The sequence below is a fragment of the Calidris pugnax genome, unplaced genomic scaffold, assembly GCF_001431845.1.
Source record: "Calidris pugnax isolate Ruff unplaced genomic scaffold, ASM143184v1 scaffold15, whole genome shotgun sequence".
Classification (NCBI taxonomy): Eukaryota; Metazoa; Chordata; class Aves; order Charadriiformes; family Scolopacidae; genus Calidris; species Calidris pugnax.
In genome coordinates this window covers 8,937,369-8,963,722 of record NW_015090774.1, presented here as the reverse complement: position 1 = coordinate 8,963,722, position 26,354 = coordinate 8,937,369, and the positions used below count along the sequence as shown (strand labels likewise).

Below are 26,354 nucleotides of genomic sequence, written 5' to 3'. Positions count from 1 at the left end.
AACGGCTGCGCTCCGGTGCTGCCGAGGACTGGGCTTTCTGTGGCTGTGGAGGGCTAGGGGTGCCTCTGTGTATGGACACATCCATATAATTGTATCTATCTATATATAAATATTTTTTTATTTATATATATCTCCTGTTGAACGTCCTCTTTTGGGCGCGGGGGAGGGCGGAGAAGCCGGGCGCGGTGGGTGCCTTGTGCCGACGGACGGCGTGTCAGCTGGAGCCCGTGGGTGCCCCAATATGGTCGCGTCGCTCTGCCCTCCCGGGTTTCCTTCTGGGTTGATGCACGCAGCTAATGCCTGCGAGCACCTCTCCCTCCCTCCCTCCCTCCCTCTGCAGGTGCCTGGGTATGATGTGATACACATCCGTGGTCCCCAGGCGTCCCCCGCAGCTGGGGACAGGCCTTGGGACCCCCTTGGTTGAGGAGCTGGAGGGTCCCACGGGCTGGAGCCTCTGCCTCACCCCCTAATCTCTGTGTGAAAAGACCACCCAGCCCCGGAGTGAGAGGTGCTATGGGAGGTTCAGCTGGAGCACAAATATTGCCTTTCTTCGCACGCTCCTCACGAGTTAGCAGCCCCTCTGCCTTCCTAGACAGCCATTCCTCCTCCTCCTTCTCTGCCACCTCCAGCAGAGACAAGAAAATAACAGGCAGCACTTCTTTCTGTGTGGGTGGAGGAAGAGAAAGGACTATCCGTAACAGATAAGTTGAAGGGACCCTGACTTCTTGATTTTAATTACTATTTTACTTGTTTCAGTGTAGCGCTGGGTTGTGTAGCTGCCACAGAAGTCACTTGCGAGCTTCAGTGCAGTGCTCTTAAAATCCTGCATTCCTGCTTTTGCTTTTTAGTAAAATCTCTTCTCAGTCCTGATACATGCAAAGAATCCATTCGGGAAAGCTCAATTTCCAGAAGAGTGATGTGGACTGCACAAAATGCTGGGCTGCTGGGAAAGCAGCATTTTCTATTTGCTCCAGTCCTTCTGGGTTGTAATGGCATTTTCTTATAACAAGTGAACATTTGTCATTTAGAAGGTGTGTTTTGGTGTTTTTTTTAAAGTTGCTAGTGTTTCTTTAAGTTGGCTTACTCTCCCTCTCATACAGGGGAAATCATTTAGAAGGTGTGTTTTGGTGTTTTTTTTTTTCAAGTTCCTGGTGTTTATTTAAATTGGCTTTTTCCCCTGTATGAGAGGGGGAGTATCATCAAATCACAGGGCTAAATCTTGCCATCAGCTCACGAACAGAACTGTCCTTTGGAGGAAATCATAGCTCGGTAGGCAGGGAAGGGACTAGTTGTGTCAGTGAATCCATCTTCCAGCCAGAGCTGCGTTATCAGCAACCTCTCTGTAGGATTCTCTGGAAACAGGATCCCCAAGGTTTGCTTGGATTGAGGGAACTGCTCCAGCAGTGCTGTTTAACTTACTTATGGCAGGATGTGAGAAAATGTAAAAGGGATTCATGTAATTGTACTCCTTTCTAGTTATTTAATCGTTGTTTCTATCTGAAATACTGAGTGCAACCTCATGTACAGAGGATGAAAGTGACATAATATGGGGGTATAAATAATATAATTAAGTAATTGTGATCCCAGTCAGTTTGAATATTGAATAAAATTTTCCTCCCTTTCTGGGATAAAAAGCTGAAAACAAATCTTACTGAAAGTGTACTGTCTTTTTTTTTTTTTTTCCCCCTCTAGGGCTGTGTGAAGAAATTCTTCAGCCATGGACGTGTTCATGAAAGGACTTTCCAAGGCAAAGGAGGGAGTTGTAGCAGCAGCAGAAAAAACCAAGCAGGGTGTGGCAGAGGCGGCAGGAAAGACGAAAGAGGGTGTCCTCTATGTGGGTAAGTGGGCAGCAGAGGTCCGTGTACCTTCACGTTCACAGCTGGACCCTCATCAGACCTTATCTTCTGAAAAAAACCAGTATTATTGCTTATGAGACCATTGCAAACAAGAGGAGAGCTGCACCCTCCTGAGCTCCAGTTCTCCAAGGCCAAACGGTGGCTCTTAGGTCACTGTGTTGTGCTGGCCACACGTTACTGCTCTGTAGAGCCACATCTGTAATGCCAAACTGAACGAGGCTGTGTTGTAGGCGATGTGACGGTACCTCTTCTGTGCTGTATGTGACAGTAACAGGTCACTAGCTATTCAAGAAGGTTGCCAGGCTAAGGCTGAAGGGGTAGTCGGTACAGCAAAAATAAATTTAAAAAAAAAGTAGGTAAAAGATGAAGTGGAAGCTAGTTTAGCAGCATCCCATAGAGCATGTGGGTTTTAAGTGGGATTTTACGAGAAGAAACTTGTGAGGTTAATTCAGGAACCTAAGCCATGCTGACTGCTTGGCGTGTTGACAGTAACATTTTGTATGGCAAAGTGTCAGTTTCTCATGTTTTGAAATTAACGTCACATTCTGTACTTACTGTTGTGTATCCATAGCAGATATTTTCCATGACTTCTCAGGGAAGAGCTGCTATAGTTAATGAGGCAAGGCAGGTAGACCCCAAGGTAGCAAAGCAGCTGTTAAGTGACTTATCTAGGCCACACAAAAACCTTGCACAGAGCCAGGGATAAAATTCTTTTCAAATCCCAGATCAGTACTTTGATTGCATCATCATCTTCACTTAGCAAGTGTCAGGCTTTAGAGGACTATCTTGAAAATGCTGCCATGAAAAATTCACAGGAAAAAAATCTGTCAAGACCGTATGAATAAGTGGTCATTTAAAAAATAATTACCGGTCTATTTCTCCTATTTATCAAATAAAGTTCTTCTGGAAAGGAATGGAGAGGCAAATATACTCTTTTCTGTAGGTCCTTTCTTTTTTGCTGATTTTGTAGCAGGTTAATTCTGTAGTGGATACTGTGTGTACCTAGGGGAGATGAGCACAGGTACCAAAGAGAAGTTAAATGGAGTTGAAAACCAGAGGCATTTCTTTTAAATGGAAGCACTGAGGTCTCTGCAATTCCAGGGTCTTTTCAGGATTCCCTCTGCCCTTGCAGGCTGGTGCCAGTCCATAACAAATTATTTCTGCTTCAGATAGTCTGGGCTACTCATTTGGAATGTGTTTTTCTTCTGCTGAGCCATAGTAAAGCTCGATGCTCTTGCCAACAGAGATGGCAGTAATTTTGAAAACTAATTGTAAGATGAGCCTATTTTAAAATGAGCGTCTGCTCACTTTCAATATATCAAAATAGATGTTCTTTCACTGTACGTTGTGCTTGATATTGGAGTTATTCTTCAGGGGTAGGGCTTTCTTTTTTTAATTTTGTTTCCTTGTAGTTCTTGACCGTGCTTCTGGGGTCATTGATTTCTTTGTATTAGAAACCTGCATTGTGTACAGAATTAATCTTTGTGTCTGGCCTGTTCTCCAGACCTTAATAATATTTGAACCTAGTTCTGTTCCCAAAGGCAACAGATTTCCTCTTGTCTTCAGAGACGCTTTTGCTGAGGTTAAACTTTGGAGGGCAGGCTTGCTATTTATTTCAAGAATAAAATACTGAGAACAGCAAAGCCCTGAGCCATGACGGGGGCCTGTGCACATGACTGTAGTAATGATGCAGGATCCTCCCCACAGCAGATCCCTGCTTCTCAGGAGGAAAGAGCTAATATGCATAGTTTCAGTCATGCAGCTCAAAAAGCCTTTGGTTGGAAGCTGTCTCCAGGAGCTCTGGCAGCTCATGTGCCTGGGTGTGTGCCGGCCCATACCCGCTTGTGAGGAGCCACCGTTTCCCCAGCTGAAGTTTCAGCAGGATCAAGTAGGGTGAGGGGGAAACCAGGAGCTGAGTATTTCTTGTCCATGTCCTGAGCAGGCAGCAGGGGTGGCTCTGCTCCTGAGCAGCATTAACAAAGGCAGGTGTGATCGTCTCTCAGTTCTGTAGCTGTTAAGGGTTGCAATGCAAAAAGGTGGTGAAACCCATTTACGAGTGGAGAAAAGGAGCAGCACGCTGCATTTGAGCTCCTGAAGGTTTCTTCCTCCCTGTCTCTGTGGTTGGGTTTTCAGATATGAGTTTCACAGCCAGATTGTGCTGTGAAAGCTGCCTGACGTCTTGCCAAAAAGAACCTAACAACATTGGGCTGAGAGGGACCTGTTAATTATTTTCAGTTTGAACAGTCAGCTCTGTAGCATTCAGCCTTCCATTGCTGCTGGAGCATTAGTGAGATGTAAAGTCTTTGGTCCAGATCCCCTAGGTGATGTGGTCTCCCACTGTAGTCCATGGAGTTTCAGTCAATGTGGAAAACATCTGGACCTTTCTGTCCAGGCTGTTGTTAGCTATTATGTGAAAGATTGTACCATAATTCTACCTTGTAAGAGCTCTATGAAAAAAAAAAAGCTGCTGCTTGGGATGAAGTGTGGTTGTTGTAACACACTTCTTTCTTTTTCTCTTTTTTATTTTTTTTTTGGCACAAGGGGAAAGTTAAAGCTTTGAAGGAGAATGGTCTATTGGAAGAATAACTGTTTTTCCACTCTCTGAGATAAATTCTGTTCTTTCTTCCTTCAGTCCAATGTCTTTGTCCTGCTTTTTAATACCCAGGATACTGCTCAGTATACAGTCTGTAGTGTGTTTTTAAGCTTTCAGCATATGTTTTTTTTTCCCCTAAATTCCTTTGCTGATGTACTTCAGCATCAGCTGACTGCAGTCAGTGGCTCTGTCTTGACTCGTGTGAGCACAACATCAGGACCTTTCTTGCTGTGAAACAGTGGCCTGGTCATTGATTAGATGGAGGACTGAGGCTCAGCAGTGCTGTGCATTGGGTATGCCAGATGGAGGACTGAGGCTCAGCAGTGCTGTGCTGCATTGGGTATGCCGTAAATTTAAAAGCTGTGGCTCCATGTATCCTTCAAGAGCTGTTGGTGTGAAGCAGTGAGGAAATGAGAGGTAATGCTTACCCCTGCTCATTTTGAAACCAGGAACCGAGAGTAAGAAGGATGCTCTTGCCTCTGCTGTTAGTGATGTACTGCTCGAGAGCTCCTCTGAGCTGTGTGTGCTACCAGGGAGCTGAAGTTTTTGCTCAATTGACTCTTGAGTGCACGCTCAGTGCTCAGGAATGGAAGTTTCCAGTCTGCTCACTTTTTATGTGCTATACTCGGGCAGGACAAAGGAATAGTTTATTGAGGAGTGGGGTGGGTAGCGGGGGAGTTGTTTACTACTCCCTGTGCTCAGCTGGCATGTGGCCTTCGAGTAGAGCAGAGCAGTCATGACCTATTTGGCAAGACCATCCAATTTCCTCTGCTGCACTCTCTTTGATAAGGTTTCTTATTTTCCTTTGGTAGTAGAAAAGCCAGCTAAGTAGTCAAGGGACTCGAGATCCGTCTGGTGGAATAATGGGCTCCAGCACTTGGGAGCAAGAGTTCTCCTTAGACAATGATTTGTCTGTCTTCTAATTTGGGTTTGTGACTTTAACCAGCTCTGACTAAGCAACCTGAATGTTGGGGAGGGATTGCTTGGAATAGTCTGCCTCTCAAAAAGAAATGATTTGAGTGACATACAGACAAAAAAAAATGATTTGCATTGCTAAACTGCTGTTATACACTTTGGTTTTGGCATAATGACAGTGATGATAATAAATAATGAAATGAAGAGTCTGTTGGATTATTGTATAATTACAAAAAGGCAAAAATTCTGGTTTTGGCTTCTCCCTCCCCTTGCACAGATGTGGATTACAGCAAGGAAAAGTGGCATTACCATGTACTACTAATACTCCTGTAGGAGTGTAGGTCAGTGTCAGGTTCATTGTTTTTTATATTATCCCTTCTCTGATTTCTCTGTTCCCCTTGTTATGGAGGGTACAATGAGCAAGATTATTGATGTTTTGGGAATGACAGAGTGTAAGACAGCTGGTTTCTCTCAGAAACAATGTGGATGACCAGCTTTTCTTTGTTGCCAGTCAGAAGTCATCCTACTGGGTTCAACTGTTGTTATTTATAGGCTTGTTTTGGCAGATCCTAATGTACTTCTGGATCCTGTTGTAGCTATGACTGCAGAAACAGTTACTTCCATGCAAGTGTGCAGTAGTGGGGCAAATAGTAGTGAGCTCTAACATATGCTGTAAGGTCTGGACCACCACTTAGCTGGTTGGTTGCCAATTAATGGATTTGGCTATACATATCTCTCTTTTGTATGGGTCTATGAGCTGAGCTTTCATTAAAGAAAAGCCTGTCTTCCACTAACAGAGACACTAACGTTTCTGTATTAGTTGTGGTTAGAGCAGTATTACATCAGGGTAAGTGAAGTAAGAATTGACTTGCATATGTCCCTGTGGAGATCTATGCGTTGCAGAGGTCCTCAGGGAGTTCTGTCATACCATCCATCTCTTAGCAGCCCCAGGGAGCTGAGTACGTGGTATTCACAGGTTTCCATGGGTTTAATAGCATGGCTTGTAGACAATTACTTCAACAAGATGAATGAGGTACTGGCCAGGTCTAACAGTGCATTTAAAAGCATATGATTAAGGGTTCTGATAGACACACTGTAAGCCTGAAGTGGTGTTTAGTCTTGTAGAAGTCAGTAGAACCATCCTCTGTTTGGATTCCAGTATGTGTCCAAAGTGCTCTGCTTCTTTGGGTCTCATGGTGGCACAAGATTGAGAACCAATGTCCTAAAACAAGTCCTTAGACAGCAGCACCTTGGATTTAATAAAATAGATTATTTTTTCATTGGTGAGTATTTTCAGTGAGAGAAAAAGCAAGCTTTTTTAAAAGAAAAAATCAGAATAAAGGATTAAAAAGACGTCTCAGCTGTTAGCCTCATTGTTAGCTGGTTAGAGGAACATGTCATTTCACTTGATGCAACATTTTTTTCCTGTTATTTATCATGGATTATTATTTTGCTCTTGCTCATGGATAACTGAGCCTTTTCCATGCTGTAATCAGTCTGATCGTGCCACAAATACATGGTTTAAGTTCCATAAATTGGCAGTAGTAACAAGTAGGACATACTGATGAATGAACTTGTATTTTAGTGTTTAATCTTATTGTAAAGAATTGTGGGTAAAGTTGCTTTCTTCTGATAATTAGAAGAAAATGTATGAACAGAGATATTTCTGCTTATATTAGTTTGTATATGATTTTGCATGTAGTGTTAAGCTAAAATTCTGTAGATGTGAGAAGTGTGTAAAGTCAGAAGTATAAATGATCATGTCTCAAATACCGAATGACATCCAGACAAAAAACTGCATTACAAGTAATGTAATTTCTGTGTTGGTAATAAAAAAAAGTCATCCTATCTTTGTCAGATGAGGGTATGATGATGAACTAGGAGCTGTAAACTCTGTCTCTGTAGCGCTTAATTGCACATTGTGAAGCATCATAGTCCACAGATGGTTACTAATCCTTGAAATGTAGCCAGATTAGAAAACCTGACAAGAACAAGTAGAGCTTTAGTAGAGAAAAAGACATGGAGTTACATTTCCAACAGCAGTATATGCTCAGTTGTTTCTCTTCCCGTTGAAGATGTGAGAGATCGTTCCTTTTCATGCAGGGTGGTAAAAAGTGGCTTGGTCTTCAGGCTGGCAGGGTTACATGGCTCACGCAGGTCTTGCATTTTGTCTCAGTCTGGTACTGGCTCTGGGCTGCTCTCCTCAGAATCTTTATGTAAGTTGTCACCCCTACCTGTGGCAAGGAGGACACTGGCTGCAGCAGACCTTGGGGTTGACCCCAGTGACATTTTCGTATTTGAACCTTGTCTACTGTGTAATGTTTCCCTTTCAGATTAATTTCTGGCTAAATCTGGCTAGTACTTCCAGCTCCCCCTGTGGTTCAATAACCATTGTTAACCCCTGCAAACTGAGATCTGGAGAAGAGTTGTAAGATGAAATTGTGAGGATCTTTTGGAAACTTTGGCTCTTTTCTTCTGCAAACACATGCATGAGTCTCATTAGGACATTAATGGTAACATTGTTTCTGTGTGGACTTAGCAAAGTGGGCTATTAAGAAAATGGTAAGGAAGTCCATATGTACAAGAAATAAATTGCAGAAGAGTTTCCAGTATTACTCACCTTCCCACAGTCAATATACACTCATGTGGTTGCCCTTTATTGATGGTTTTACCCTTTCCTTTAGGTTGAATTTCTCCTGAATAAATTGTAATAATCTTAGGAAACACTGTGTATGACTGTATGTAATCTGTATATTCTTCCCTCTTTATCATCCATCTGGTCTTTCCCAGTACTTAAGAACATGTGTTTTCAACCTATGTTGTTCTTTGTTTAGGTTCCAGGACCAAGGAAGGAGTTGTTCATGGTGTCACAACAGGTAAGCTAATTATCTCTAAATTTCAATTACTTCCCTGTGTTCGATTAACCAACCACTTAGCTGTTAAAAATTCTATATTTTTTGAGAGCACTCAAATTTGAGTAACAGAAAAACATAGAAAAATAGAGAAGCAGATACACTGTCTTAAAATGAAATAGGTAAATTTAATATAGTTGTTTCTATGTGAGAAGGGTTTTTTTGAGGGATGTTCTGAATCAAAGACAAGTTGTACTATATGAGCTAGGAGACAAACCAAACCAGATTCCTAAATGGAAGGCAGTAACTTGCGTTTTTAGAAATAGATAAGTCAAGGGTCTTTCTGTTGTTTGATAGTTACTGAAGGTGAAATATTTTCTGCTGGAAAGCTATAAACCAGTTGGCTAAAAATGTGAAGTCTTTCTGAATTTTATTTTCCTTTTTTACTATGAAGAAATTCAGCTGATAGAAACTGAAAGCCTGGATTGGGTGTCCGGGTTTGTCTCCTTGAGATCTGAGAAGGCAGAAAAGTGGAGTGGAGAAGAGGAATGCCACTGGAGGATGACTGTGGAAGGGAAAATGTGGAGGGACTTAGGCATATGTCAGGAGGACTTTAATTGCTGATTTAGGAGCTCATAGTCAGACAAGATTGATGCTAGTGGGCAAAGCAGGAATTATTGCAACAAATGAAGGAGGAAAAATAATGTAGAACTCCTTCAAACAGTAGGGACTGTAAGAGCTACGTAGAAGGGAAGAACCCCAGGGAGTGTTTGCTGTTAAGGCAGACAAAGTCAGCAGCATTTCCATGCTTAAGTCTTTTAGACTATTCACAGTGAAGCTGGGATGCAATGTGGAGTTTGACCTCTGCAGTTGCTAAGTCAGCCCCACCACACAATCACTGCTGTTAATTGCAGCCTGTGTGGTTATACCCAGCCTCTGGGAATGGTAGATGAAGGGCATGATGGGATAGAGAAGGAGAAACCTGTGTAAACACCCTCGTGAAGGGCACATCAACCAACCCCTCACAGCAAGAGCTGCTTTGAGATCGATGGTGAGAAGAAACAACAGCAAGTTATGGTCATTGTGACTCCCTTTTGAGCAGAATGGAGGCACCCCTTGGCAGACCAGACAATCTTTTCAGGGAAGTTTGCTGCCTCTCTGGGGCTTCAGTCAGGGATGTCACCAGGTAACTCTACAGCTTAGTACAGCCTTTGGACTATTACCCACTCCTGATCTTTCATGTGGGTACTAATGATTTTGCAACCAGAAGTGCAAGGTTTATCAAAAGAGGTTTCAGGGCCCTGGGAAGATGGCTAAAAGGTTCAGAAGCACAGGTAGTGCTATTCTCAGCCCTCCCAGTAATGGGGAGACTTCAGAGGAACAGGTGAGCCCAAGACATCAATACCTGGCACCAGGACTGGTGCCTCTACCAGAGCTTTGGTTTTTATCATCACAGAAGAGTGAAATACAAGATAGTTAGGGCCTGTTGGGATCCACCTGTCCCCTTGAGGATAATGTGCCTTTGCTCGTAAGGTGGCAGGACTAATTGAAAGGGCTTTAAACTGACACATCTGTGGCTGCAGAGAATTTGGTGTGGATTTAATACCCAAGTCTCACCTGTGCTCTTAGTGGTTCTTCATCCCAGCTTGAGGTCTGTTTCCAACAACACACAGAGTACAGTTTCAGATGAGGTGTGCTTGCTGCAGCTGCCCCATCACCCCCTCCATTCCTAAAAGATTCTTATGACTCCTCAGTGTGTCCCACTGGAGCTGAAGGGGTGGGAAGATGCAAGAAAGAAACAAATTTCTGAGTTTCAATAAACTGACTTGAGTTTGTCACAGTTATGAGGGTTTTGAAATGTTTTTTACTACTGCCTAATCTGTCAGTAGCAACAGCACTTTCAAACTTTGAAGTTAATGCCAGGCATGTATGTCCACATTGACATTTATATGCTGAAACAAAGAGTAAATTTGCATTTTAAATTGATTTGCAGGGATCATTTTAGGTATGAACTGAAACTAGTAACCAATAATTTGTACTAAGTGGCAAAATTAATGGAAATCTTTGGTCTCTACAGAGTGCAGGAAAGTCTTAGCTGTGCATTGAATAGAATGTGTAAGTTTCTGCTGTAAAATACAGGACTTCTGAAGATGTCAAGAAAATACATGGTCAAGAAATTCAAGGTGGTTTTCCCCTAAAAAACTAGAAACCAAATAAATGAGTAGAAAAGGATTTCTTCTTTTTGTTCTGTGTACAGCAGTGTATCAGTCCCCTGTGCTCACATAAGCCAATGCAAAGGATAAACAACTGTATGTAAGGTAACTTGGCAGTACTTGATATCACAACTGAAGTAAATGAGAAGTCAGTCGAGTATTTTTAGTAACAAAATTGAACTGGAACATCTATGGTAGTCCTTCAGAGTTTAGCCTCAGGCTGAACATGCATGCGGTTGTTACGAGGTTTGAAATCTCAGCTTGTTAGACTTCAATTAAGAAAAATATTCAGAGGGATCATTACTGTAACCAGTGGAGGATTGCAGTGGAATGAGGTTTGAGGCACGTATATCTGCATCACAACTGTGGGAACAGCAACTGACAGCACTAGCAAGCAAGTTAATACAGGTGATGTTTGCCAAGCTGGGCTGTGGTAGAAGTCATAGAATCATATGGGGTTGGAAGGGACCTCTGGAGATCATCTAGTCCAACCCCCTGCCAGAGGGGGTCTACCTATAGCAGGTTGCACATCAACTTGTCCAGGTGGGTTTTGAATGTCTCCAGAGAAGGAGATTCCACCACTTCTCTGGGCAGCCTGTTCCAGTTCTCCACTCTCACAGTAAAGAAGTTCCTCCTCATGTTTAGGTAGAACTTCTTATACTCAAGTTTGTGCCCATTTCCTCTTGTCCTGTCACTGGGCTCCACTGAGAAAAGACCAGCCCTGTCCTTCTGACACCCTCCCTTTAAGTATTTGTACACATTAATTAGATCTCCCCTAAGCCTTCTCTTCTCAAGACTGAAAAGAGCCAGGTCCATCAGCCTCTCCTCGTAGCAGAGATGCTCCAGGCCCTTAATCATCTTTGTGGCATTTGTGCATGTATGGAACTTGCTGAAGCACTGGGACTCTGTAGTAGTCTATCTTAGTGAGGAGCTCCTTTCCCTCCTCCTGAGAGAAACAACTGAATGCTCTGAGTATCCATCTTGATCTGATTGCAATATGTGTAGTAAGACAGGACATTTTAAGTAGATGAATAGAATTTTTGACAGGTTTGAAAAGACGTTAAATTTGTTCTGGAAGATATTGAACAGACTATAAAGCAAAACATACGGAAAGCACATCTGTTACGTGCTCTGTCTATGAATAGAAAACTCAGATGAGTTCCTGGGAATTTTAGGCAAAACAGTGGTTGCTCCTCACCCACTTAGGAAATGGGTGACAATGAAATACCCAAAGCTTGGAGATGATGGGTACTATGCAACAGTTTGCCTCCTTCTGGCCTATTAAACTGTTTGAAAGGAGTTTGGCTGTTGAATGCAAATAGAGGATGTGCAGGGTAACACAGCAAGGAAAAGTGGCATTACCATGTACTACTAATACTCCTGTAGGAGTGTAGGTCAGTGTCAGGTTCATTGTTTTTTATATTATCCCTTCTCTGATTTCTCTGTTCCCCTTGTTATGGAGGGTACAATGAGCAAGATTATTGATGTTTTGGGAATGACAGAATGTAAGACAGCTGGTTTCTCTCAGAAACAATGTGGATGACCAGCTTTTCTTTGTTGCCAGTCAGAAGTCATCCTACTGGGTTCAACTGTTGTTATTTATAGGCTTGTTTTGGCAGATCCTAATGTACTTCTGGATCCTGTTGTAGCTATGACTGCAGAAACAGTTACTTCCATGCAAGTGTGCAGTAGTGGGGCAAATAGTAGTGAGCTCTAACATATGCTGTAAGGTCTGGACCACCACTTAGCTGGTTGGTTGCCAATTAATGGATTTGGCTATACATATCTCTCTTTTGTATGGGTCTATGAGCTGAGCTTTCATTAAAGAAAAGCCTGTCTTCCACTAACAGAGACACTAACGTTTCTGTATTAGTTGTGGTTAGAGCAGTATTTCATCAGGGTAAGTGAAGTAAGAATCGACTTGCATATGTCCCTGTGGAGGTCTATGCGTTGCAGAGGTCCTCAGGGAGTTCTGTCATACCATCCATCTCTTAGCAGCCCCAGGGAGCTGAGTACGTGGTATTCACAGGTTTCCATGGGTTTAATAGCATGGCTTGTAGACAATTACTTCAACAAGATGAATGAGGTACTGGCCAGGTCTAACAGTGCATTTAAAAGCATATGATTAAGGGTTCTGATAGACACACTGTAAGCCTGAAGTGGTGTTTAGTCTTGTAGAAGTCAGTAGAACCATCCTCTGTTTGGATTCCAGTATGTGTCCAAAGTGCTCTGCTTCTTTGGGTCTCATGGTGGCACAAGATTGAGAACCAATGTCCTAAAACAAGTCCTTAGACAGCAGCACCTTGGATTTAATAAAATAGATTATTTTTTCATTGGTGAGTATTTTCAGTGAGAGAAAAAGCAAGCTTTTTTAAAAGAAAAAATCAGAATAAAGGATTAAAAAGACGTCTCAGCTGTTAGCCTCATTGTTAGCTGGTTAGAGGAACATGTCATTTCACTTGATGCAACATTTTTTTCCTGTTATTTATCATGGATTATTATTTTGCTCTTGCTCATGGATAACTGAGCCTTTTCCATGCTGTAATCAGTCTGATCGTGCCACAAATACATGGTTTAAGTTCCATAAATTGGCAGTAGTAACAAGTAGGACATACTGATGAATGAACTTGTATTTTAGTGTTTAATCTTATTGTAAAGAATTGTGGGTAAAGTTGCTTTCTTCTGATATTTAGAAGAAAATGTATGAGCAGAGATATTTCTGCTTATATTAGTTTGTATATGATTTTGCATGTAGTGTTAAGCTAAAATTCTGTAGATGTGAGAAGTGTGTAAAGTCAGAAGTATAAATGATCATGTCTCAAATACCGAATGACATCCAGACAAAAAACTGCATTACAAGTAATGTAATTTCTGTGTTGGTAATAAAAAAAAGTCATCCTATCTTTGTCAGATGAGGGTATGATGATGAACTAGGAGCTGTAAACTCTGTCTCTGTAGCGCTTAATTGCACATTGTGAAGCATCATAGTCCACAGATGGTTACTAATCCTTGAAATGTAGCCAGATTAGAAAACCTGACAAGAACAAGTAGAGCTTTAGTAGAGAAAAAGACATGGAGTTACATTTCCAACAGCAGTATATGCTCAGTTGTTTCTCTTCCCGTTGAAGATGTGAGAGATCGTTCCTTTTCATGCAGGGTGGTAAAAAGTGGCTTGGTCTCCAGGCTGGCAGGGTTATGTGGCTCACACAGGTCTTGCATTTTCTCAGTCTGGTACCGGCTCTAGGCTGCTCTCCTCAGAATCTTTACATAAATTATCACCCCTACCTGTGACAAGGAGGACAATGGATGCAGCAGACCTTGGGTTTGACCTCAGTGACATTTTCGTATTTGAACCTTATCTACTGTTTAATGTTTCCCTTTCAGATTAATTTCTGGCTAAATCTGGCTAGTACTTCCAGCTCCCCGTGATCCTCTAGTTCTTTCTGTGGTTCAATAACCATTGTTAACCCCTGCAAACTGAGATCTGGAGAAGAGTTGTAAGATGAAATTGTGAGGATCTTTTGGAAACTTTGGCTCTTTTCTTCTGCAAACACATGCATGAGTCTCATTAGGACATTAATGGTAACATTGTTTCTGTGTGGACTTTGCAAAGTGGGAGGCTTAATTAACATATTAATGGTAACATTGTTTCTGTGTGGACTTAGCAAAGTGGGCTATTAAGAAAATGGTAAGGAAGTCCATATGTACAAGAAATAAATTGCAGAAGAGTTTCCAGTATTACTCACCTTCCCACAGTCAATATACACTCATGTGGTTGCCCTTTATTGATGGTTTTACCCTTTCCTTTAGGTTGAATTTCTCCTGAATAAATTGTAATAATCTTAGGAAACACTGTGTATGACTGTATGTAATCTGTATATTCTTCCCTCTTTATCATCCATCTGGTCTTTCCCAGTACTTAAGAACATGTGTTTTCAACCTATGTTGTTCTTTGTTTAGGTTCCAGGACCAAGGAAGGAGTTGTTCATGGTGTCACAACAGGTAAGCCAATTATCTCTAAATTTCCACTACTTCCCTGTGTTCGATTAACCAACCACTTAGCTGTTAAAAATTCTATATTTTTTGAGAGCACTCAAATTTGAGTAACAGAAAAACATAGAAAAATAGAGAAGCAGATACACTGTTTTAAAATCAAATATGTAAATTTAATATAGTTGTTTCTATGTGAGAAGGGTTTTTTTGAGGGATGTTCTGAATCAAAGACAAGTTGTACTATATGAGCCAGGAAACTAACCAAACCAGATTCCTAAATGGAAGGCAGTAACTTGCGTTTTTAGAAATAGATAAGTCAAGGGTCTTTCTGTTGTTTGATAGTTACTGAAGGTGAAATATTTTCTGCTGGAAAGCTATAAACCAGTTGGCTAAAAATGTGAAGTCCTTCTGAATTTTATTTTACTTTTTTGCTATGAAGAAATTCAACTCATAGAAACTGAAAGCCTGGATTGGGTGTCCAGGTTTGTCTCCTTGAGATCTGAGAAGGCACAAAAGTGGAGCGGAGAAGAGGAATGCCACTGGAGGATGACTGTGGAAGGGAAAATGTGGAGGGACTTAGGCATATGTCAGGAGGACTTTAATTGCTGATTTAGGAGCTCATAGTCGGACAAGATTGATGCGAGTGGACACAGCAGGAATTATTGCAACAAATGAAGGAGGAAAAATAATGTAGAACTCCTTCAAACAGTAGGGACTGTAAGAGCTACGTAGAAGGGAAGAACCCCAGGGAGTGTTTGCTGTTAAGGCAGACAAAGTCAGCAGCATTTCCATGCTTAAGTCTTTTAGACTATTCACAGTGAAGCTGGGATGCAATGTGGAGTTTGACCTCTGCAGTTGCTAAGTCAGCCCCACCACACAATCACTGCTGTTAATTGCAGCCTGTGTGGTTATACCCAGCCTCTGGGAATGGTAGATGAAGGGCATGATGGGATAGAGAAGGAGAAACCTGTGTAAACACCCTCGTGAAGGGCACATCAACCAACCCCTCACAGCAAGAGCTGCTTTGAGATCGATGGTGAGAAGAAACAACAGCAAGTTATGGTCATTGTGACTCCCTTTTGAGCAGAATGGAGGCACCCCTTGGCAGACCAGACAATCTTTTCAGGGAAGTTTGCTGCCTCTCTGGGGCTTCAGTCAGGGATGTCACCAGGTAACTCTACAGCTTAGTACAGCCTTTGGACTATTACCCACTCCTGATCTTTCATGTGGGTACTAATGATTTTGCAACCAGAAGTGCAAGGTTTATCAAAAGAGGTTTCAGGGCCCTGGGAAGATGGCTAAAAGGTTCAGAAGCACAGGTAGTGCTATTCTCAGCCCTCCCAGTAATGGGGAGACTTCAGAGGAACAGGTGAGCCCAAGACATCAATACCTGGCACCAGGACTGGTGCCTCTACCAGAGCTTTGGTTTTTATCATCACAGAAGAGTGAAATACAAGATAGTTAGGGCCTGTTGGGATCCACCTGTCCCCTTGAGGATAATGTGCCTTTGCTCGTAAGCTTCAAACAGTAGGGACTGTAAGAGCTACGTGGAAAGGAAGAACCCCAGGGAGCTGGCATGCAACATGGAGCTTCACTTCTGCAGTTGCTAAGTCAGCCCTGCCACACAATCACTGCTAAGAGTGAAATACAAGATAGTTAGGGCCTGTTGGGATCCACCTGTCCCCTTGAGGATAATGTGCCTTTGCTCGTAAGGTGGCAGGACTAATTGAAAGGGCTTTAAACTGACACATCTGTGGCTGCAGAGAATTTGGTGTGGATTTAATACCCAAGTCTCACCTGTGCTCTTAGTGGTTCTTCATGGCAGGACTAATTGAAAGGGCTTTAAACTGGCACACCTGTGGCTGCAGAGAATCTGGTGTGAATTTAATACCCAAGTCTCACCTGTGCTCTTAGTGGTTCTTCATCCCAGCTTGAGGTCTGTTTCCAACAACACACAGAGTACAGTTTCAGATGAGGTGTGCTTGCTGCAGCTGCCCCATCACCCCCTCCATTCCTAAAAGATTCTTATGACTCCTCAGTGTGTCCCACTGGAGCTGAAGGGGTGGGAAGATGCAAGAAAGAAACAAATTTCTGAGTTTCAATAAACTGACTTGAGTTTGTCACAGTTAAGAGGGTTTTGAAATGTTTTTTAGTACTGCCTAATCTATCAGTAGCAACAGCACTTTCAAACTTTGAAGTTAATGCCAGGCATGTATGTCCACATTGGCATTTATATGCTGAAACAAAGAGTAAATTTGCATTTTATATTGATTTGCAGGGATCATTTTAGGTATGAACTGAAACCAATAACCAATAATTTGTAGTCAGTGGCAAAATGAATGGAAATCTTTGGTCTCTACAGAGTGCAGGAAAGCCTTAGTTGTGCATTGAATAGAATGTGTAAGTTTCTGCTGTAAAATACAGGACTTCTGAAGATGTCAAGAAAATACATGGTCAGTCAGTAGCAACAGCACTTTCAAACTTTGAAGTTAATGCCAGGCATGTATGTCCACATTGACATTTATATGCTGAAACAAAGAGTAAATTTGCATTTTAAATTGATTTGCAGGGATCATTTTAGGTATGAACTGAAACTAGTAACCAATAATTTGTACTAAGTGGCAAAATTAATGGAAATCTTTGGTCTCTACAGAGTGCAGGAAAGCCTTAGTTGTGCATTGAATAGAATGTGTAAGTTTCTGCTGTAAAATACAGGACTTCTGAAGATGTCAAGAAAATACATGGTCAAGAAATTCAAGGTGGTTTTCCCCTAAAAAACTAGAAACCAAATAAATGAGTAGAAAAGGATTTCTTCTTTTTGTTCTGTGTACAGCAGTGTATCAGTCCCCTGTGCTCACATAAGCCAATGCAAAGGATAAACAACTGTATGTAAGGTAACTTGGCAGTACTTGATATCACAACTGAAGTAAATGAGAAGTCAGTCGAGTATTTTTAGTAACAAAATTGAACTGGAACATCTATGGTAGTCCTTCAGAGTTTAGCCTCAGGCTGAACATGCATGCGGTTGTTACGAGGTTTGAAATCTCAGCTTGTTAGACTTCAATTAAGAAAAATATTCAGAGGGATCATTACTGTAACCAGTGGAGGATTGCAGTGGAATGAGGTTTGAGGCACGTATATCTGCATCACAACTGTGGGAACAGCAACTGACAGCACTAGCAAGCAAGTTAATACAGGTGATGTTTGCCAAGCTGGGCTGTGGTAGAAGTCATAGAATCATATGGGGTTGGAAGGGACCTCTGGAGATCATCTAGTCCAACCCCCTGCCAGAGGGGGTCTACCTATAGCAGGTTGCACATCAACTTGTCCAGGTGGGTTTTGAATGTCTCCAGAGAAGGAGATTCCACCACTTCTCTGGGCAGCCTGTTCCAGTTCTCCACTCTCACAGTAAAGAAGTTCCTCCTCATGTTTAGGTAGAACTTCTTATACTCAAGTTTGTGCCCATTTCCTCTTGTCCTGTCACTGGGCTCCACTGAGAAAAGACCAGCCCTGTCCTTCTGACACCCTCCCTTTAAGTATTTGTACACATTAATTAGATCTCCCCTAAGCCTTCTCTTCTCAAGACTGAAAAGAGCCAGGTCCATCAGCCTCTCCTCGTAGCAGAGATGCTCCAGGCCCTTAATCATCTTTGTGGCATTTGTGCATGTATGGAACTTGCTGAAGCACTGGGACTCTGTAGTAGTCTATCTTAGTGAGGAGCTCCTTTCCCTCCTCCTGAGAGAAACAACTGAATGCTCTGAGTATCCATCTTGATCTGATTGCAATATGTGTAGTAAGACAGGACATTTTAAGTAGATGAATAGAATTTTTGACAGGTTTGAAAAGACGTTAAATTTGTTCTGGAAGATATTGAACAGACTATAAAGCAAAACATACGGAAAGCACATCTGTTACGTGCTCTGTCTATGAATAGAAAACTCAGATGAGTTCCTGGGAATTTTAGGCAAAACAGTGGTTGCTCCTCACCCACTTAGGAAATGGGTGACAATGAAATACCCAAAGCTTGGAGATGATGGGTACTATGCAACAGTTTGCCTCCTTCTGGCCTATTAAACTGTTTGAAAGGAGTTTGGCTGTTGAATGCAAATAGAGGATGTGCAGGGTAACATGTGGCTGGGAGAAGAGACTTAATGCAAAATCCCCAGAGCATGGTTTCTAAAATGAAACAGTATGGGTTTGGTAGTGTAAGAACAGAGGAATTGCTTGCATACATATTTTAAAAATAAAAGAAAATTTTAAAATTGCAAGTCTATTAAGAGTTGTTCTGGCAAGCAGAGAAGCTAGATAAAAACAGATTGGGTTCACTGTAATGATGCTATATAAAGACACTGAGGAATGCTAGTGAAGTTGTTTTAGAAATAAAATCAATTTAAATCAACGCTATTGAAGTTGATGTGACAAAACTGCACTTGCAGGAACCTACTTGTCTTTTTTTCATGGGCCTAGGAGTTTGCCACTTCTGGTGGTTTTATGATGCACCAGCAGGTTAATATCTCATGAAACTTGAGGTGAAATAACACATTTTGTTATGTGAATAAAAATGATTCAAGAGGTTGGAGACAGTCAAATGCAAACTAGAATCACATATCAAAATGATTGTGTGTTCACAGTTGTGCAGTCAGTTCTTTCTTATTGTCTGAGTTCCAAGGTCTCTCTAATTTTGCTATTTTTGATTAGTTTGTGGTTTAAAACCCTTTACTGGTACAGGGACACGCCTCAAAGTGCTGGATAACTAAATACATTTTTTTGGTCAGTTGCTTTCCAAACTCCAAAATATTAAACTAAGATGTTTCTTGCTTTAAACAAAGTATGACCTGACTGTACCAGGTTTAGTAGCATCGAGACACTGTAAAATGAGGATCATAGAATCATAGAATGGTCTGGGCTGGAAGGGACCTCCAGAGGTCATCTAGTCCAACCTCCCCACAGTCAGCATAGGATACCAGGGTGTGATTCACAGGAATACCAGGATACCAGGGTGTGATTCACAGGAATACAGTGAGCATGTTATTTGTCAGGTCACCCCTTCCCAGAATGTCTGAAGATGAAACAACTTTGCTTACTGGTTTTATGGGGTGTTAGCTTGTAGATCAGACTTGCCTGCCTGATTAGGATTTCTACTGGCCTTCGGTATTTAGTGAAGTAAGAGTAATTTCATTAATTCGGAGAAATCCTGTGGTTTTCATCTACTTTTATTGCACAAAATTGAAAGCAACTAGTTTTCATTTTGAATTGCTCCAAAGGTTTCACATTGCTATTGTTATGTTATGGAGTTGTATACAATAAGTCAGGAAAGGAAAGCTTCAATGCTAGTATTTTTTGCACAGTGCTGTAGTCGCATGAGATCTTCAGTTTCAAAGTTAGCCTTGGCATGGTCATTGTAGACAATCTCATGATCATTTACTGGAATGGACTGTTTCTACATCGATGGACAAAAGTAATCAGGCCATAGCACAGCAGAGCTCTGCAGAAGCTGATTTACTCTGTTTCTCAGCACTGTGATGCAAAGCAGACATCAGCCTTACAAAGACTTAATGGCTTAAGATCATTAAACAACCTGATATTCAGATTAATGTAATTAGCTGGTATCAACCCCCTGCATTCTGAATGGATTTGTTTGTGCGCACTTAATACTTTTCCCCTGTTACTATTTAGTGTAAGCAATAAAGTACATGAGACTGGAAACCTATTTTGTTTTTTCTCCTGTCGCTAGAGTTCCAGAGCTGAAGGGTCACCAGGCTGGAGGTTATTTGGGGAGTCACCCTGGTAATAGGAACTTTGATAGTGTTTAGGTATTCCTTGGAGACAGGAAGGCAGGCCCCTCTCTCTCTCTCTCTCCGACTAGCATTGAGTGCTTCTGCAAATCTGTGCTACGTGTGTATAGTTTGCTGGAATTATCCTCATGGCTCTGATTTCTGAAACAGTGTATGAGAGATCTTTCAGGGTACCTCCTGTGATAACAGTAACAAAAGCAGTATATTTAAGATCACTTCTATTTCATACGTAGCCTAAGAAAACTATCAGGCATCATCTTCTTCCAGTAACAGTGTTAGCGGCCTGATTCTTTGCTTTTTCTTGTTATTAGCACGTACTAAGCCTCTCCTAGAGTAATGTGTTTCTGGGAGGAGAAAATAGAGTTCGGATAGGGCTTTCCCAAAACACTCCATTTGTGGGAAGGGCAGCCAGTCAATGGTTGTTCTTGGTAGGTGGTTGTACTTGCCACAACAATGTAGTCTGAGAAATGTGGGGTTAATAATGGCATCAGGAATTAGGTATTTTATATTGTGGCATCCACAGTGCACACAGTTTCACTCTATTTCTTGATATCTTGGTCTTGAGGTGCAGGTTCTTTAAGATCTTGAGATGATGAAACTAATTATGACTATTGACAATGACCACAGTGCAGCTATGCTTTATCGTTTTATCAGAAGGGAGGAGTCTCCTTGAGAGCAGCTGAACATGCGATCCCTTGTCAGCACCAAACCTGCTGAATTTGCCTCTCTTAAATTCTCTGCCATTCAAGGTATTTTGGAAAAGGAAGTTTTCAAAACAGTGTATGTTGCCTCTGTAAAAAAATATTATCAGAAGAAAATGTTTATAAAAAGGACCTTGATTTATGTGTCTTCCGTTGTTTTTGTTTTCTTTTTTTCTTCTCTCCCTGAAGAGGAATGAGACAGAGGAAAAACTAAAAACAATACTGAAACTTACCCGAAACACATCTCTCCATTTCTTTATTTTTTTTTTAATTTTTTTGAGACTGTCACTTATTTTGAAACTTACTTTTTGCAAGATGATACTTTTTTTTTTACATAGCTGTATTTGAGATTTCTTCTAGATGTTCTAAATAAAATCAAAGCGTTGAAAAGCTTCTGTTTCATAATGTGGCTCAGTTTATTTCTGAAAGGCTCCATGCACAATCAGATCTTAATATTCTTTGGAAGGTATAACGGGTTACAAGGACACATACCTGAAGATATGTGTTTGCAAGAACTAGTGAAAAACTTCCTGTATAGATTTCATGTGTAGAATCCAGAGCTTTTATTGTCTGTAGCTGGTAATATTCAATTGAGGCACCTTAATATATGTCTTCTTGCACTTGTTAGCATAATGTCAAACCTTCCCTGAGGGCAACATTTGCTTTTCAGCAAAACCCACTTGATTTTTTTTTTTTTTTCTGGAAAAAGCATGTCAATAGACTACTGGGGGAATTCAGTGAAATCTCTCATAAGTTTGTATCTTATTAGCATGGATTGGTTGGAAGATCTTTGGAACGGACTGTTTTGCTGTTTCTAATTCCAGACAATGTGTAATCTGTTGCTGTCCTGCTTTATAGTGAAAGCTCCTGGGTTTGGTCATAATAGAGATAATACCTAATTGGTTACTAATTTTTCACTTCATTAGAATGAGCATTAAATGATTTGCTTGCATTTTCAGAGTATATTTATTATTTGGGTTGTTAATAAAAGTCAAATATTAGGCACATAGTCTACCTTTCTAGCTTTTTCCTAGTTGTTGTTTAATGTCAGCCATAGCAATCTATGCTGTGTGCTCTCTGATATGGACAGATGATACTCTTTATGTAAGGAGTTAAAGAAATCTAATTCATCCACAGAAAGTCTTCTCTTCATATGTGTTTCCCAAAAAAAAGTCTCTGAAAGGTGGCCTGTCTGCCAAGCAGAATCCATCCCATGCTCATAAAAAGTGTAAATAGAGCTATGAATGCCTGCCATGAATCAGATGGGATTTGGGCTGGAGAAAAGTACAGGATTAGTTAGAATTACAAAGTTATGTGCTGCACGTTTTTAAAGAACAGTCCCTTGTAAAAGATGAGTGAATGTGTTTTCTTCTGAAAATCTGGCTGTGTAACTTTAAGGCCTGAAGTCACCTCGTTTCTCAGAGTGGTTTCACTATAGTGCAGGCTGCTGTCAGAAAGAGCCCTTGGGGATGAATGAGCAGAAAGAACCCACTAATACTCTGAAAAATAAAATGGCAACCGCTGATGTATCTGTAGGTTAAATGTGTTGTTGTTTCCCTGGGGCTTTGAAGTTAGCTATTAATCCAGTTTGTTTTGGCATCTTTGGCATTCAGTCTTTTTGTAGATTAGTATGTTCTGGATGGACGCATCAGCACTGGGGCAAAAATCTCAGAGAAACAGATAAAAGGTTGTATTAGAAATTCTCTGAGTGACAGTAGCTCTGCTTATTAATCAAGTATATTTTAAAAAACAAAAATTAAGGAAAAATCAATGGCTTATGAGTCTAGTGTAAAACAATATTGTCTTCCTTGCCCTGTAACATGCAGCAAGTGTTTGGTGGAATAACTGGAATGCATTTCCAAACTGGGATATATTGAATGCAATTATTATACATTATACAGTGAGTTAGGCATAATAAGGGCCCTTAAGTAATGATTTTTCTTCCCTAAAGTACAGCTAGACATGAATGAAAATGTCAAATGTCTTTCATGTGAAAGAAATTGAGCCACAAATAAGGCTTTTTTTTTACCTCTGCTGTTCCAGTGTTGCCAGATGGATAGTCTCGTTTCTTAAGATCCTCTTGGGGTGCACAAAGTGTAATGGCCTTATGGCTTTTCATGATGTTGGGCTGTCAGTGATAGATGCGACTCTCTGAAAAACTTATGGCTCCCAGAGTCGCAATGTGTTTTTCCATCTTCTGCATCTCCTCAGTGGCCGAGAAGACCAAAGAGCAAGTGTCTAATGTTGGAGGAGCTGTGGTGACAGGAGTGACGGCGGTGGCCCAGAAGACAGTGGAAGGAGCAGGGAACATTGCTGCAGCCACAGGCTTGGTGAAGAAGGATCAGTTGGCCAAACAGGTTTGTTTATTTAAGTCTTTTCCAGATGAAGAGATGAACAATGGGTGGCCTCCCTGAACTGAGGGGCAGATGGAGTGTTTTCTTTTGTGTCTGTCAGTGGTATGAATGCAGGATGATTTGTGTTATGCTACACAAATGAACAGTAAAGAAAATATCTGTTGTTTGTAGCTTGTATTTTGAGTGACCTTCGGGATTTGGGAACTTGAGTAGGATTGGACATCTAGTTTTACTGTTCTGAAAAGTCTAAGCAAATTTGGTTTGCTGTTTCATGTGTGATCTAGTAGTGATTCTGAAGTCAGCAGCCTTTAGTGGGAGGGGCCAGCGGCTGTAGGATGTACAGTTGAAGGGGAAGATAACTATTTTTCCAAATAACTGAGGATTGAAAAGTAGCCTGCTAGACCTGAAAACGGTGAATCTCCGGTTTAACAGCACAATCTGTATCCTCTGCAGATGAAGAGCAGAAGGGATCATGTACCAATCCACTGACTGGTTAGATACATTGCGTTTAACAACATCTAGCTGGAGTGTTGCTATCTTCCTTGAATATAGTGACATGAACTCAAAAATGACTCCGAACTGCTCTGAACTCATTGGATTAAATTTTCTTAAACTCTTACTATAAAACACCCTATAGATATTTTCATTTCAGCACCAAGGTGAACATTAAGTATTTGTACAATACCAAGAGTTACTACACTTTCTTTGCTGATCCGCTGTGGTCATTTTCTTCCACTTATGGTAGGTGAAAAGTGACCCCAGATAGCTGGTGGGAATTATGCTTTCCAAAATGTGTTGTTTGGACACAAAAATAACCCAGAAAAGACAAATGCCTCCTTTTGTTCTGTTCTTTGTATGAACATTTAAGTGTTAGGAAAAACATAAGATTATGAAGAATATTAGTGTTTGCACAAAAATATGGGGTTTATATGGATTCAGCACGAAGAAGTTCTACAATGTGTCTTATTTCCAATGAGTGTCTAGAGGAGCTGTTAACATTGAATACTTAAGCTCTTTTTTTATCCTCATTGAAGTGCATTCCTGTCTGTCTGACAAACCTTATTGGTGCTTTGGTTTGGGAGGGGGAAGGGGTATGACGTTGTGGTGGGCATTCACTCCACTGCGGTGGATTGGTCTTGAAAAAATCTCACAAACAGTTTTGTTCTCTTTTAAAGCAATTTTCCTGGGGGAGGCTTTTTAGTCCTTTTTTGTTCAGCGACAAGTAAAATGTTGCTTTTGTTGTCTCTGTGGTCCTGTGTAAAAGCTATGTTGGAGATTTACAAAATCAAGTATCTAACAAACTGCCAGGGGATACAGGAGTATGGCATGGCCACAGTAGTCTATACCCTTAGCTTCTGATAAAGCTCTTTCGTAGTTTTATGCTAAGAATATTCTTTTCTGTTCGTAGGTCTTTGAACCCTTTACTCAGTGTCATAAGGATCATCATTGCTGTAATACACAGTTGTGTACTTTAGAATGGACAATACCTAATATCTTTTTATCTTAATATATACATGTAGATCCCTATAATTATAAGCTAGGAAGCAAATCTCTGCTGACGTTCATTTAATTCTGTTCTGTATATTGTAAAGCTTAAATATGAGTCATGATGGCTGTATCAGAATAAAATCACATCTGTGGAATTAAAGAACATCCATAATGTACATGCATGTTATTCCACAGCTCTATAAATAGCGTAATTATTCTGAATTGGTGCTTTGTTCTTTAGACACGCAAAACCATTCATTTCATTCTTGATACTGGTATTTTTAGACTGAGATTCTCAGCCATGTATGCAGCGTGGCCATCGAGCTGATTAGTATCTATAGCTCTTAATGGACTGTTCTGCATCTCTGTCTCTTACTGGTTTTGCAAGGGATAAGTAGCCATTTCAGGAATGTTAACATCAAAATTCAGTCATGTGAAAATACTCTACAACCTAGTATTTCTGCCTTCCTCTGAAGTTCAGAGGTATGTGAGATTGATATATTTTTTTTTTTTGCTTGGATTTTCCAGGTAAACTGACAGTTGGATGGTGACCAAATGTGGGCATTCAGAATACCAGTGGGACACAGGTCCCTTGTAGGAAACGGGGTGGGCCTTTCTGAAATAAGAGAAGGTACCAACCAGACATACAATCAAAATATCAATGTAACTTGGTGGTTTCTATGTCTATAAGGTTATGTCTCTTAAGCATATGATACCTCTAGTGTACTCTAAACCAGGAATAAGAGACTACAACTAGCAAATTCATAGCTTGAGCTTGAGCAGGGGTAGTAGTGCCTTTGGCAGATTATTCTTCCTATAGACATCTATTTGGAATTGTCCTAAAGCAAATAGCTACGTGTCCTATGTGCAAGATGAACACTTAACTTGCTTACACAGTTTAAGCAAGTCATGGAATTTGACAGGGAATTGCAAATCAAGCTTATCCGTTAAAAAATGAAAAGAAGCATGATTAGTGACTGTTTCTCCACAGAACACTAAAAGGCATTAGCTGATAATCCATTATTTTAGTTGGCTTCTAAACTTGTAACAAATAATTTCTTCCAGTTCACATGGACCTGTGTAATCAAGTCCAAATCCTTCACCTGAACATAGTAAACAGTGTCCTTCTGAGGCCCCTGCCAACCCAAATTATTCTGTGAACTGCTACAAACTCGGCCTCCATGCAACTGGAGGAGTTTGCTTATTTGCTATCAATTACAGAGTTGGGGACTGTGAAATAAATATGATCAGCTGCTTTCAAACATGTGTCTGGAAGCCTATCTAAACTAATGGCCATTGCTGGGATTTGCCACTAGTGATCTGCTCACCTGTGTGAGACCTGGTAGTCTTGTGAGGTGACTGGCATTTTTTTTGTGCCATGATGGAAATCTGGTTTTGACTTTCAACTCAACGAAAACAGCCATAGCATTCCTTTAACTGTGGATGCACCAATATCCAGGCTGGATGGGGCTTTGAGCAACCTGGTCTAGTGGAAGGTATCCCTGACTGTGGCAGGGGGGTTGGAACTAGATGGTCTTTAAGATCCCTTCAAACTCTAACCATTCTGTGATTCTATAATATTAATGCAAAGGAA

General features: G+C 41.0%; 1 protein-coding gene across 2 annotated transcripts in view; it reads left to right on the top strand.

Annotated features, from left to right (window-relative positions):
* The first annotated feature begins 1,692 nt into the window (after positions 1-1,692).
* SNCA (synuclein alpha) overlaps positions 1,693-26,354 on the top strand; it is a 76,292-nt gene continuing 51,630 nt past the window's right edge. The window contains exons 1-3 of one of the 2 annotated variants that reach the window (XM_014945409.1): positions 1,693-1,838; positions 14,390-14,431; positions 23,130-23,275. In XM_014945409.1, the coding sequence (XP_014800895.1) occupies positions 1,718-1,838; positions 14,390-14,431; positions 23,130-23,275 (309 nt within the window). In that variant the 5' untranslated portion in view covers positions 1,693-1,717. Of the gene's footprint in view, positions 1,839-8,198; positions 8,241-14,389; positions 14,432-23,129; positions 23,276-26,354 lie in introns of both variants that reach the window. The other variant, XM_014945400.1, reaches the window with a different exon arrangement.